This window comes from Cucumis melo, chromosome 11 (assembly GCF_025177605.1).
Source record: "Cucumis melo cultivar AY chromosome 11, USDA_Cmelo_AY_1.0, whole genome shotgun sequence".
Taxonomy (NCBI): Eukaryota; Viridiplantae; Streptophyta; class Magnoliopsida; order Cucurbitales; family Cucurbitaceae; genus Cucumis; species Cucumis melo.
In genome coordinates this window covers 25,776,460-25,790,938 of record NC_066867.1, presented here as the reverse complement: position 1 = coordinate 25,790,938, position 14,479 = coordinate 25,776,460, and the positions used below count along the sequence as shown (strand labels likewise).

Here is a 14,479-nt window from a genome sequence, read left to right as displayed (position 1 = left end):
CAAGGAGAAGCAATCAACAGCGGAAGACAACTTGACGGAGGTAACTAGAAATTGATTTTGACTGTGTTGCAAATGTGATGCGCTTCAACAACTATTCCTAAAACACAAAGACTTGCAAGTGTCAAAAACGAGTTTCAAAATGGAGCTAACCTAATGGCTACCTTAAAACTTGATATTTTAAACCTTCCTTAAAGAATACTCATGTCTTACAAACCATAAAACTGAAAGATAAGAAACTCCAACCAGGCCCTACGACCATAAAGTATCTCTCTCAATCTAACAGTAACAAAACAGAAAAAATCCCTCTCAATCTAACAGTAACAAAACAAACAGTTAACGGAATTAGAACCACAATGCATCCGTCCCCTCATTTTTGTTGAATCAGCCCGTGAAGTTGACACTAGACAGGGATACAGACATGATGATTACAGGGCAGTGGCATAGCTTTCTTGGAAAGTATAAGGTGTTCTTTTACAGTCTGACTTTACTGTTGGATTTTAATTTGATGTTGATCTTTACGAAGTTAGGAAAATAAGCACGTGAATGGGGTCAATGTTGTATCATATAATTCGGAAGAAACATTCCCTCTTTCCTGGACAGTAATATACGACAAGCCAGTATGAAAAAGGGAGAGGCTTCCTCCTCAATAACTGGTTAAGCATATAGTTAAACAAAAATACTTGACAATGCCTTCTTTTGTATTTTAAATCTTTTACATATGAAATTTTTTTGGAATCATAAAGGGAGAAGATAGGGCCTTTTTTAATCTCATTGAGTACCAATGATCATGTTTAATAACCATTAAACAATATACTCAATAGCACAAGCTGATACTACAGAAAATTTAGTTTCTTTACTCTTCCCCTGATTTGTGGTTTCAAAAGTAACATCAATGAGGATCAGTTTTAATTAATGAGAAAATGACCTAACAGAAGTTTGAACACATGACCTCCTAGTCGATGATTTATGGTCAATATAATTTCTTAACATATCAATTGGTTGCTTTTGCAAGTATCCTTTCTTTAATTGAAATGTTATGAAACCATATAACAATAAGATTTTTAACAACTGACCTAGGTTGGGTTCACAAATGAGGGAAAAGTGATGGCTCTTGATTTGGAAATCTACAACAATGGTGGAAATTCATTAGATCTATCTCTTGCTATCCTTGAATGTGCTATGTTTCACTCAGATAATGTATATGAGATACCAAATGTGAGGATTCAGGTAAAGGTTTTATTCACAAACTTTCCTAGTAATACTGCTTTCCGTGGATTTGGTGGTCCTCTAATGCTCGTAAAGAAGTCGAACAGTTTAACAGCCAAAATCGGTGGAGGAAGCGTGGTGTAGCTATGGTTCCTACAAAGTTTGGCATATCATTTACACTAAAGCTAATGAACCAGGTGGGAAAAGACCATTGCTGAAAATACCCGTGCTATTATCTGGGTAATATTTCATCCATAAGAAATCTGACCTCATACATTTTATTAACCGTAGGCAGGTGCTCTGGTTCATGTCTATACTGATGGGACAGTTTTAGTTACGCATGGAGGTGTTGAAATGGGCCAAGGATTGCGTACAAAAGTTGCACAGGTTGCTGCTTCTACCTTTAATATTCCTCTAAGTTCTGTCTTCATATCAGAGACAAGTACGGACAAGGTAATATGAGATTTATTTGTAATATTTATACCTTTTTAGTTTGATATTTGAGCAATGTATACCATTTTACAGGAAATTCAACTTGATTTCACTTAAACACCAACTATATTTTCCATAAGTTCACACAAATTTTATTTGTGGAGATATTATTTTCAATATTTTCTCCCAATCACAGAAAATTTATATGAGATATCTCATCATAAATTCTTACTCTTAAAAGTGAGCAGAAGTAAAATATTTAAAAGTAAGAAACTCCAACCAGGCCCTACGACCATAAAGTATCTCTCTCAATCTAACAGTAACAAAACAGAAAAAATCCCTCTCAATCTAACAGTAACAAAACAAACAGTTCACAGAATTAGAACCACAATGCAAGCAGCCTACGAAGCAGACAATGGACTAGCCAAGCAAACTTGGTATTAGTTAGTAATCCGAGCGATTAGACATAGCTTGGTATTGTGATAGGAAACATGTTTGAATGACTTTTTGTATCTAATGATGATTAGTTTATTGTGTTTTTATGTAAATAGGAGCAAGACGAAGCTCTCTAAAAAGATGATAGTTGATAGTGAAATTCAACGTTGACTAGTAAAAGTTAGGATACAAGTGTGGAAGGTTATTCTATTCAATGTATAACTTTGGTCCAAAGAAAACACAAATGAAGTGCATGAACCATTCAAAATGATATGAATAATCACTAGATCTTGTCAAAAAAGATATGGTAGAAGTTCTCAGGTGTTGTTCCAAGTTTTTGTTAAGTCAATCAAACTCAAAGCTATTGATTTTGTTCTAGTTCAATGTATGACTAAGCAAAAATGAACAATACAGGGGTGCCTCTTCTGAGTCTTATCTTAAATATTTATGCATTTATGAGAAAGCTATCAATGATGAAAAGCAGAGAAATATTTGCTGAAGAGGTTGCTAAGCTATTTTTCACTTAAGTTTCTAATGTGGTCACATCAAAACTGTTGCTGGTGATGATGGAACACTAAAATAAGCTTCAAAGATCTCCTCAATTCAATCCTTTTACTGAAATTTACTAATAAAAAGCTGCTGGTATTTCATAAAGACATCTTTCTCTCATAAAGAGGGCTTTAATAATTACTCGAGTAAGAACAGAAAGCGAAGGTTCTTCTTAATGAAGAGTTTAATATACAATATGCTTCAAAGAGTACGGTTCTTGAAAGGTTAAAGAGAAATTATATTTTTCACAGAAAAGACAGTACATTTATTAAAATCAAGTGTAATTATCATTCAGCTTCCACATTAGATAATAAAGAAACTCAGAACTCGAGATTGGGTTTCGAAGAACAAATTCTTTGAGACCACAATGACAAAAAAAAATCCTCTTTTGACTTTCAACCATCTCAAATCAATCATAAATCATAAACTTAAATTGATACCCACGTCTAAGACCCAATAACATTTTCTAAGTTACACAAAACAATGCTCAAAGAGTTTACCGGAGCTATCATTTACTTTGAAACCATCTCAAACCTCATTCTTACAATACGAACCTAAACAGGACAAAATTTTAAAAGTTGGACCGAAAACCACAGAAACAATAAACTCGAAAGGGATCAAAGTCTCGATACTTACAGAGAATTTACTAATTGAACCTTAACCAGGACAATATACTAACACCATTCAAAACTCGATAACTCGAATCTTAAGACACAGTTCCATGTGTAAATAAAAGGAGTCAAATGGACTGTAGGTAACAAGAAAATAGCGAGAATAATGCTGAAACGCCACAACACGAGCTGGACATGGAAGATCAAATGAGATTATGAAGCGCGAGGAAGTTAAAAGATAGCAATTATACCTTCACATATTGCCATCTTACTTTTAAAAATGAAAGGAAAAATAAAACACGCATTTTAGAATACTATGAAAAGTTGACACCGAAGCACCAAAGTTTAGAAAGTTTTCAATAGTCTTATTCTACATATAGAAGAGAAGATAATCTTCGAACTTGGATCATAGAAAACAAAATAACAGACCCAAAGGATGAAGCCAAAATAAGAGATGACAACCACAATTGATCCACTAAAGATGAGTGATGATCTAATGCAACCAAACACTCTGCATTCCAAGGAAGCCTTAACAGCTCAATGTGCAGTAAATACACACGAATCTACAAGATTTCAAAAACAACTCGAACGAGAAGAACCCCAAAGTTACAACCAAAATAAACAAACATTATCAGTCTTAAGTTAAAAAATAAAAAAAGAGCCCAACATGTTCAACGACAGAAAAAGGCCACCAGAAAAATGTCTTAGCTCTCAATTCCAATAGACAACTTTTTTTGTGGTTCTCTTATTGCGTTCCATTAAGTTCTTTTTTCCCTCACTTGAAGAGTTTGTATGTCAAAAGTATCAATCACTTTTCAATTATACATTGAAAATTTTCTGTCTATAATTCTATATTGTATAGGTTCCAAGTGATTCTTTATTGTTCCATAGACAATAAGTCACTCCTTTGTAGTTATATAACAAAATAGCTCCATGATTGAAGGGATTAAAAAAAGCTCCATAAACAGAAGAAAAACAATCAAAACAAGAAATAGAAAAAACCAAGATCAGTCACCAACTTCAGTTTACACCCAATAGAATTTTCTTGAACAAGAGGCCAAAAAACAGTTGAATAACAACCAACCAAATTCCCAATATTCCAACAAAGGGGAAGAAGAAACCCAATAGATTAGGAAAACAGAGAATCAAATTCATGTTAGAATTCCCAAAAAATGGTATGGTATCATAAGACCAAAAAGAGAGGTCAAAGAACATTACCCATATCCCAAAACACCATAAATTGAACAAAAACAAAAACACAGAATGTTACATTGACGACGGAATTACCTGAACGATGGCAGAGATTGGATTGAGAGAGACGACGTCGGCGGTCGGAAATCAGATGCGAGCGGGGGATGATGGAGGGAGAAAACGGCAACGATCGATCGGGTGGTGGAGGGAGAAAACGGCGACGATGGTGGAAGGCTTATACGGCTGAGGTCGATCGGTTGGTGGAGGGAGAAAACGGCAACGATGGTGGATGGGAGGGAGAGAATGGCTGAGGTCGGACGGCTTTGAGAGGTGGGTGGCGGACGGAAATGACGGCTAAGGTATGCGAGTGGTGGAGGATGGAGGGAGACGACGGCGGAGATTGGATTGAGAGAGACGACGTCGAAGGCAGGGAGGCGGCGCGAATGGTCAAGTTAGGGATTTTTTTTTACACTTGTAATTTGTGTCAAGAAATATTTTTTTTTACTAAAATTTGAATAACCTTTTAATGACACTTTTATTATGTCGTTAATTAGCGACGCAATATTTTTGTCAAGGAAAATTGTGTCAAGAATTAATAAAATTATTTTTTTATTTGAATAACTTTTTAATGACACATAAATTTTGTCGTTAATTAGCGACGCAAATTTTTTGTCAAGAAACATTAAATAACAACGCAAAAAATGTGTCGTTAAAAAGTCTGCATTTGTTAGTTTTAACGACACATTTTTCTTCCACCCCACCCTTTTTTACTTTTAACGACAGAATAATTTGATTACTAGTGTCGTTGAAACCCAAATTTGTAGTAGTGTAGGCGAAATGTCACCATGAAAACAGGCAGAAAGAAAATTCCTGCGAATATTCCATCTGTTCCCATTGATGGAATTTCTTTTTATCACGAGGAATGTGTTCAACGCTGGAAGTTTGTGATGCAGAGGAGAATTGCCGATGAGGTAAATATATCTGACAAACACCAATCCTAAATAAGTATCATGGACCTTATCCATAAGGCTGGTTTGGAAAAAACTATCTCGAATGTTGGTCCTTTTTATCCCTAGTTAATTAGAGAATTTATCGTCAATTTGCCTGATGAGTTTAATAATCCGAGTAGTGCTGATTATAAGATGGTGCATATTAAAGGGTTTAAATTCGTGATTTCTCCTGCTATGATAAATGGTTTTCTTGGGAATACTGTTGATATTGACTGTTATCCATCATGTCCTACTACTGAGGTTCTAGCTACTGCCTTATTTGGAGGGACCTTGTCCACATGGCCTGTGAATGGAATTCCTGCGGCTGTTCTCAGCGTCAAGTATGCCATTCTGCACAAGATTGGCATTGCCAATTGGTTCTCTTCCTCACATGCCTCTAGCGTATCTACTGCTTTAGGTACATTTTTGTATCAAATTTGCAATGATGATAAAGTAGATACGAGTGCTTTCATTTACAATCAACTGTTGAGGCATGTTGGGTCGTTTGGGGTCAAGGTTCCCATTGCTCTTCCGTGGTTATTCTCTAGTCTGTTACTTCACCTAAATGAAGCGGTGCTTACTGCAACTAATGCTCCTGGACCTGAACCTAAGACAATTGCTCTTAGCTACAGACTCTTTCAAGGCAGTCATGTGCCTGATATTGACCATGATGTTCATCCGACTCGGGGCCCACGTATTTTTGACACTACTGACTGGGATGAGTCTGCTGAAGGCTTTTATGTGGATCGGGAGTTGGCTCCCGCATTATAAATTCCTTAACTGCTGAATCTCGTGCACTGACTACCTCCATCACTCTGTTATCTGAACGTCGATTAGAGATTGATGCTCTTCTTCGACATTTGAAGTCTTTGGCACCATCCACTAGTCGTCAGCAACCATCATCCGATTAATGTCTTTTTCGGTTCAAAGGGGGAGTGGAGATGTGGAGATATGGTGAAATGAATTGAAGATGTTTTGTGGGTTATGAAGTTGTGAGAGTTTTTTTTTTATGTTTTCTTTAGTAGAAGGTTAATGTTGTTCTGGCTCTATTCTTTTGATGATTGTAGTCCTTGTTTTGTGACAAATGTAGTTTGAAAATTTCTTTTGACTCCTGAATGAAATGTCTTCTATCTCACTAAAAACTGAAGCCTGTGGATGATTGAAATGACTTTGTGGTATTGTTACTGTTGAACCAGAAAAGAAATTCTTTTAGATAAAAGGGGGAGTTTGTTGAAGTGTTCTTTGTCTAAAAGAATATATTTAAAATTAAAAGAGAAGTTTTTTTTTAAAAGAGAAGATAATCAATGAATATTTGATTCTCTTATATTTAGGGAATCACTCTAACTATCTCCAATATATAAAATAAACTTCTATTCTTTAGGGATCTTATTTTCTTAGAAGATACAAGTCGGGTTATATATGTTCTCTAAAAAGGGTTGAAACGTGTGCAAAAAAATAGAGAGAAAAGTTTTGGGTGCTGAATACGAAGACGTAACTTCCGATTGATCATTGAAGTAGCTGCAGCTGCAATGAAAGGTAGTTTATTTATCTTGACTACTGGAGCAACATGACTACCTAAAGTAGAGTTCTGCGGATGAGTAATATAGAGAATGAATCTGTGGATGGTTTGATTAATAAAGTCACTCATACACTCAGGAGGAGCCTGACCATTAGACGCTGTTGACGGGAGTCTTCTTTATTCTAGGGGGAGCCTGGAGTCTGATGTTAATATACATGTCATATAGTTATAGTATTGAGAAGTATACATAAGCTATATTGATGTTTTGATGTTTACGATGACTATTAATAAAATTACTCATTGAGTTGTGAGCAGCTCCCCAGACGTAGGCAATATTGGCCGAACTGGGTTAACAAAGTCTCATGTATTACTCTCTTCTGATGTCTCACTAGTTATTACAAACATTATTAACTGCAGTCGTAGCTAAAGAGTCCTTGATTATACTTTACTGTTTTTCCTTTGGTATCAGAGCGGGTTGAGAGATTATGGAGATAATCAAAGAAGGACCATCTGCATCATGTCCTCCTGTTCTAGATGGTAAAAACTACTCATATTGAAAACCTCGGATGATCTTTTTCATTAAGACGCTAGATGGAAAAGCTTGGAGAGCTCTTGTGGCGGATTATGATCCTCCTATGATTACAGTGAATGGTGTTTCGATTCCTAAATCTGAAGTTGATTGGACCGATGCTGAAGAGCAAGCATCCGTTGGGAATGCTAGAGCACTTAACGCAATATTCAATAGTGTTGACCTGAACGTTTTCAAGTTAATAAATTCTTGCAATGCAGCCAAAGAAGCTTGGAAAACCTTGGAGGTTGCGTATGAAGGCACTTCCAAAGTGGATATTTCAAGATTACAGTTAATGACTGTTGGAATTTATGTCCTAAAACTCATACTTTGTTATTTGATTCAATAAATTTTATTATTGAATGCTATAATCTTAAAACCAATAAATTTAAAGGTCCCAAGGCTATTTACTAGTTTGTCATATATACTTTAGTTTTATGTAAAGACATAAACATGGATTAAGGTATCCATACAAAAGATGTATGAGTACAGACTGAATATCTTCATCAACTCTAATTGGGACTCATTAAAGGGTGTGGAGAGACATTTATTAACCATTGGAATGTGTCCCTCCTACACAGAATGGGTGTATCATGGAGAGCCAATGAACTTGTATAGAGGTATAGGAAGATTTGATGAAGGAACTAACACTAACCCTTTCCATGAAGGAACTAGCAATAACCCCTTCCATATTGAAGGAACCAGTAGTAATATGTTTTATGAAGATAATGAAATGTTGAGAATGCTGCATGGTTTACAAAGTCCAATCGAACACGAAGAAGAAACAACAGAGGAAGTAGATTTGGAGAATGACATACCATTCAATAGTGGTGTAGAAAAGGATATGAAAAATATATTTGAGGAATTATTAAACCAAGCTCGTCGTGAGCTATACCTCGGGTGTTTGGAATTTTCATCCCTCAACTTTTTGGTTATGTTGGTGCACGTCAAGGTTCTTAACGATTGGCATAAAAAGGCGTTCGACATGTTATTACAACTGTTAAAACGTGCAATTCCAATGTGTAGTACTACTATCCCTAGTTTTTTCTATGAAGTAAAACGAAAGTTGCGTGAGTTGGGCTTGGGATACGATACTATTCATGCATGTAAGTACGACTGTGTGTTGTATTAGGAGAGTTCATCGATTTGGCATATTGTCCAACTTGTGGTAAGTCTCAGTACAAGGCTAGTCCTATCAGAGGGAAAAGAAATCCTTCACAAGATATTGCGACACTTTCCATTGATACTGAGATTACCACAATTGTTTGTATCGCAAAAGGGCTCGTGAAAAATGAGATGACATTAGGATAAACAAGTTGAAACGGATGACATATTGAGACATCCAGCTGATGCAGAGAGATAAAAACATTTTAATTCTGAATTTTCTAAGTTCGCTTTAGATCCACGGAACGTTCGTTTGGAATTAGCTTCTGATGGGTTCGATCCTTTTAGGCTTATGAGCACCGCGTGCAATATGTGGCCTGTGGTGTTAATTCCTTACAATTGTCCACCTTAGAAATGCATAAAGGAGGCCAACTTTTTCATGTCATTGCTAATACTCGATCCAAGATCTCCCGATAGGGAAATTAATGTTTACCTCCAACCATTGATTGAGGAACTGAAACAATTATGGAGTCTTGGTGTTTGTACGTACATTCTCTTATCGATCAATTTTTTCAGTTCTACGCTGCTTTGTTATGAACTATTAATGACTTTCCAACATATGGTGACTTATCTGGATGAAGTACGAAAGGGTATCAGGCATGTCCCATCTGTATGAGACATAAATTGTCGTTTGGGATAAGAGGCAAAATAGCTTTCATGGGACACCGACATAATCTTCCTGATAATCATGTTTGGTGCATAAGTAAGTTACATGATGGAAGTGTAAAGTGTAGGCCTCCTCCAGTTGTTCTAAATGGGCATGACATCATGGAACAAGTAGATTTCTTGAGTTTCTAATGATAAGTAAACATTCATCACTAAAAGATAGAAAAAGAAAGAGACCTCTGAACTAGACGAACAGAAGTATCTTCTGCCTTACTGGTCAAGTCTACTAATACATTATTAATTGGATGTAATGCATATTGAAAAGAATATTTGTAACAACTTGGTAGGTATACTGTTAAACATTGAAGAAAAAATAAGGGATACTATGAATGCTCGGTTGAACCTTCAGGATTTGAAAATAAAAAAAGATTTACATTTGATATAAGTCAGTAACAGATTGGTGAAGTCCCATGCAAGTTACACATTGACTTGTAGTGAACGAGTTGGGTTTTGTAACTTCTTGAAATCAGTTAAGTTTCCCGATGGGTTTGTTTCTAATATTTCACGATGCGGGAATGAGAGATATGGGAAAATATCATGTCTTAAGACTCACGACTGTCACAATCTTCTTCATTGACTTCTATCTATTGGTATTCGTGCACACATACAAAAAATATGTACACCGTTGTTACTAAGCTTTGTAGTTTTTTTTTTTTTGCAACTGTGGGCAAGGACTATAAGGGTAAGTAATTTTGATCGGTTACGAGCAGATATCATTATCATACTTTGCAAAGTGGAAATAATTTTTCCATTTTCTTTTTTCAGCGTAATGGTACATGTTGTTGTTCACTTATTGTATGAAGCAAATGTCACTAGTCCGGTTAATTACAGTTGGATGTATCTCATTGGGAGAAGCCTACGCACGCTGAAGCAATACGCTCGAAACAAAGCACGTCCTAAAGGGTCCATTATAGAAGCATGTGTCATGAATGAATCAAGTACCTACTGTTCGAGATATTTAAGTGGGATTGAAGGTCGGTTTTTTAGAGATGAACGAAATGATGATAGCATTCTAGAGGATGAGATAGTATGTGAATTTGAAGTGTTTATGCAGAAGGTACGACCATAGGCATGGCAAGTTTAAAATCTCTATCGCAAGAAAAGAAGCGCCAGATCCATTGGTACATCTTGAACAATGTAGATGAAATTGCCAAGTACCGCAAGTACGTACTTCCAACTCTAAATACTTCACTAGCGCTTTATGTTTTCTTAAGTTATAATCGTCACAAACTCACACCAATGAACTTTAGGAAACACTTGAAGCTCATACGTTTTCAGGCAAGCAGCACTGTCGACTTATTCAAAAGACATCAATGAGTATTTTCTGATTGGTTTAAAGATTAGGTATGTATATGGAGTACATAAGTCGTTTTGGAATTTCCCTAGCCTTATTTCACAGACGCATATAGTTGTTAACAAAGCAATTTCAGGTCATCGAAACGCGTGAGAGGGACAACCTTTCGCATGATTTCTTCTCACTTGCAATGGGACCTTCACTTGATGTTCGATCCTACACTGGATGCATCATAGGTGGGATACGATTTCACATGATAGATCGCGATTCGCGACGTACAACACAAAATAGTGGAGTCATGGTAGTCGATAAAAGCAATGCGAGAGGAAGCAACGACAATAATTTTTACGGTGTATTAGAAGAGGTTCTTTTCATGGCATATCTGATGAGCTATCGTGTTTGGCTATTGAAGTGTAGATGGTTTGACACTGACAAGAAAAAAAATCACAGAACACACGTGGAATTGGGGTACAAATCTATCAACACATCCCATATTTAGTTTCCTAAAGAACCAGTTAAGCACATCAAGTTTTTTACATCAATGACCCAAAAAATGATGCCACGGAAGGTTCTTCAGGTGGTCCAAAATAAACGTATATGGGATGTACACGAAGTGGATGATGTTGAGGATCAACAACTAAATGTACTCAAAATTGTTGTTGGTCATTGTGTCATTGATCACGTTGTGGATGACACCCTATGTAGAGTCGATGTTGATCCTACAGTGGTAGAAAGATTGATTGTGCATCATGTCGATGACGACTTTATAAATGATGAAGATGAATAATTATTCATTCAAAGTGGATCAAGCGATGACGAAGAACAATAACTGAAAAATCATGTATTCATAGTTTTTTCGTTTTTTTACATATTCAGTTTCACGTACTCTCATATATTTAATTAATTTTGGTTTATATGTTCGAAGCTACTATGTCTCAATTCTCCATCGGTTTTGATAAGAGCAATGGCCTCTTCGATTTTAATTTTGGTTTATATGTTCATAGGCACATCATCGATCGGCGACACTTCTGGTTAGTCATCATTACATAAACAATTATTTATGCATAAGTTTTTTGTTATGTTTATGAAATTATTTTGTTTACCTAAATGCCTTCTAACCTGCTGCTCCTACTCCTAGGAAACGACAACACTCCAGAAACCCAGAGTTTGAGAGATATGTTTCACAGAATGGGAAGATCCCCGTATCTAACGATTCAAGCTAAGACAAGCCTATCTCGCCACATGTCGTTCGCTTTACCAATACCATTGGCATGTTAATGCGAGATACTTTTTGTAACGCCTCAAAATTTAAAGAATTTATTTTGTACTTATCCTAAGTCTAAATTGTTGTAATTTTGGGTGTTACCTTGCTGTTTTAATTCGAATTTTTGAAGATTGGATCTTGTTGGAAAGTTGCCTAATTGTGCAGTGATTATATTATAAGGTTAATGTATTTATTTCTAGATGGATAGTATGGTTATGATATTTAGTTGTGTTGGAGAAGTTTTGTGGAGGGAGAGAAAGAAATTTAAAATAATAATTATATAATGGAAAGTATAATTATTATTTGGTAAAGATAATTGTTATTTATTTGGAAAATGATAAAAAAGAAGATAAAAAGGGAGATTTGAAGGAGGAGAGAGAAGACTTGGTTGTTTTGAAATAAATTAAGGAAAAGAAAAGGGGAATTTAATATTGGTTTTAATGGTGTTTAAGTAGACCTTGGGACCCGTGCACAAAGTAAACCAAAATTTTTCCTCCTTTTGAAACCCTAAACGCCGCCACCACCATCGACCGCAGCCCGTCGTACCGTTGAGCTCCAGCCGTCACGCGCGGATCTCAATCGCGTCTCCAAGCCATTCACGTGGATCCCCACCGCATCGTCTGCGTCAATCCGTTGTCCGCCTCCAATCGACTCCCGTCGTTGAACCAGCCCGAGTCGACTTTCGTCGTGGCCATCGTCCGTTCGAGCATTCCGTCAACCGCGGTTACGAGTTCAACTGCATCGCCCAGTCGCTCGCTCAGCCACGTCGTTTGTCAAAGTCTGCGAAGCCCAGCCGCGTTCGCACCTTCGCAACCCGAGTCGCACACGTGCACCCAACCCGAACAGTCGCGCCCGCGCCCGCATCCATCAACCGAGCCGCCCTTTACGCGTGAGCCGCGCACGCCCCTGTCGAGTCGCGCCTTCTGTCGCAAGCCGCGCCTGCGTCCCAACCAGTCACTCCACCTCCAGTCGAGCCACCAGTCAATTTCCCCTATCCAACCGAGCCAGTTGAGCCACCAAGCTCCTTTTAACCCTATTTTGACCCACATTTTTCGGTAAGCCTCTATAGGTTTGATTTTGGTTTTAATCTATCCAGCTAAGGTTAGACCCCAACTAAGTTGACTGTTGGATTAAATTGACTATAGTAGTTAGGAGTCGAGCTGGAAATTTGTCCAACTAAGTCCAAACCGAGTTCGGCCTTGATCTTGGATAAGTCACTTCAAGTGGATTTTTGGACCTAAATTCTTTGAGGGTTAAATTATTAAATTGTGGTTTCCTAACTATTTAGGACTTTTGCTGCTTGGGAGCGTGATTTTACTGCTAGAACTTGTTGAGCAACCTCCAGGTAAGAAATTCTCCTACTAGACCTCCGAATGACATTACAGAGACCGCATGTATGAATATATGGTTACGCACGATTGATAGCTAAGTATATAACTCGAGGTTTTGAGAGAGAGACTGATATTGAAATTGTGCTTACCGGTTGACTCTATGGTTAGTGTAATTAGTACGTCGACGCTATCGTCTTCGCCCTAATGACATAGTTTTTGTGGTTGAGAATGACGTGATATATATGTTATGGTTTGATATGTTATAGCATGATTTGACGTAATTATGACATGTATGATAAGTTATGATGTGATTGATGAGATGTTGTGTACATGTTATGGGTAGGGTGTATGTTAGCTTCTTATTAGAGTCGTACCCACATGGGTGTCCTTCGGGATCACCACTATTATGACACAGACATGATGGAGAGACCCGACGAGGTCACTCACACTTATGACTGCATAGTCTGACGGGATTACCAATCTGATAATAGACATTGACATAGACATGACATGAGTGATCCGAAGGGACCACTCACAGCTCGATCGTCTTAGGTGTTTCCTTGGGAATCACCAAAGACCAGCTTGTTACTACGGGGACACAAATTGCACGTGTTCGGGGACAAGCCAGTTCAGGGGTACCACTTTTCAGGACTCTAATAGGAAGTTAACAAGCATCTAGTGGGACTAGTACTGGGTCCCTTACTGAGTATTTTTATGCTCACTCTTTCCATTTCCATTTTTCAGGCAGAGGTAGAGGTAAGAACAAGGACAAGCTGGCGAGTGACCAGAAGTGATCGTGGAGGGCCATAGGGATACGCTGCTTTTGCTTATGCCAAAATTCGGATTTTAGTATTGCATTTTCAATTCATTCTTTATTGATTATTTTATTTCTTTAAAACTAGATAGGGCTCGAGTTAGGACTTTATTTTATACTTATTCCATATTTCCCTTGTTATTTTTTTTTAAATGAAAATTTGAGGTTTTTGTCGTATTTCTATTTTTTAAAAAACTTTACAAATTTATTTACCCTTTTAATTAGTAATGGCTTCAACTTAGTATAAGAAGTTGGGTCGTTACACTTTTTCAGTTTTCTTTCTTAAGTGGACTGATGTAACACCAAAGTACATCAATCTCGTTAAGAGTAGTTTACAGGTAAGTTTTTAAATCACCACTACTAGAAAAAGTTTCTTTATTAACGGTTGCAATTTTAATTTCTTGACGGTTTTGAAAAAAACGTCAAGAAAGGGGTGATTTAAAAGA

The 14,479-nt window shown here is 37.0% G+C and overlaps 1 protein-coding gene across 1 annotated transcript; it reads left to right on the top strand.

Moving 5' to 3' along the window:
* Positions 1-5,269: 5,269 nt before the first annotated feature.
* Positions 5,270-6,184, top strand: LOC127143955 (uncharacterized). Its single transcript, XM_051079263.1, has 2 exons — positions 5,270-5,395; positions 5,501-6,184. Exons 1-2 carry the CDS (start codon positions 5,270-5,272, stop codon positions 6,182-6,184), a joined length of 810 nt encoding a protein of 269 aa, XP_050935220.1.
* The last annotated feature ends 8,295 nt before the right edge of the window (positions 6,185-14,479 follow it).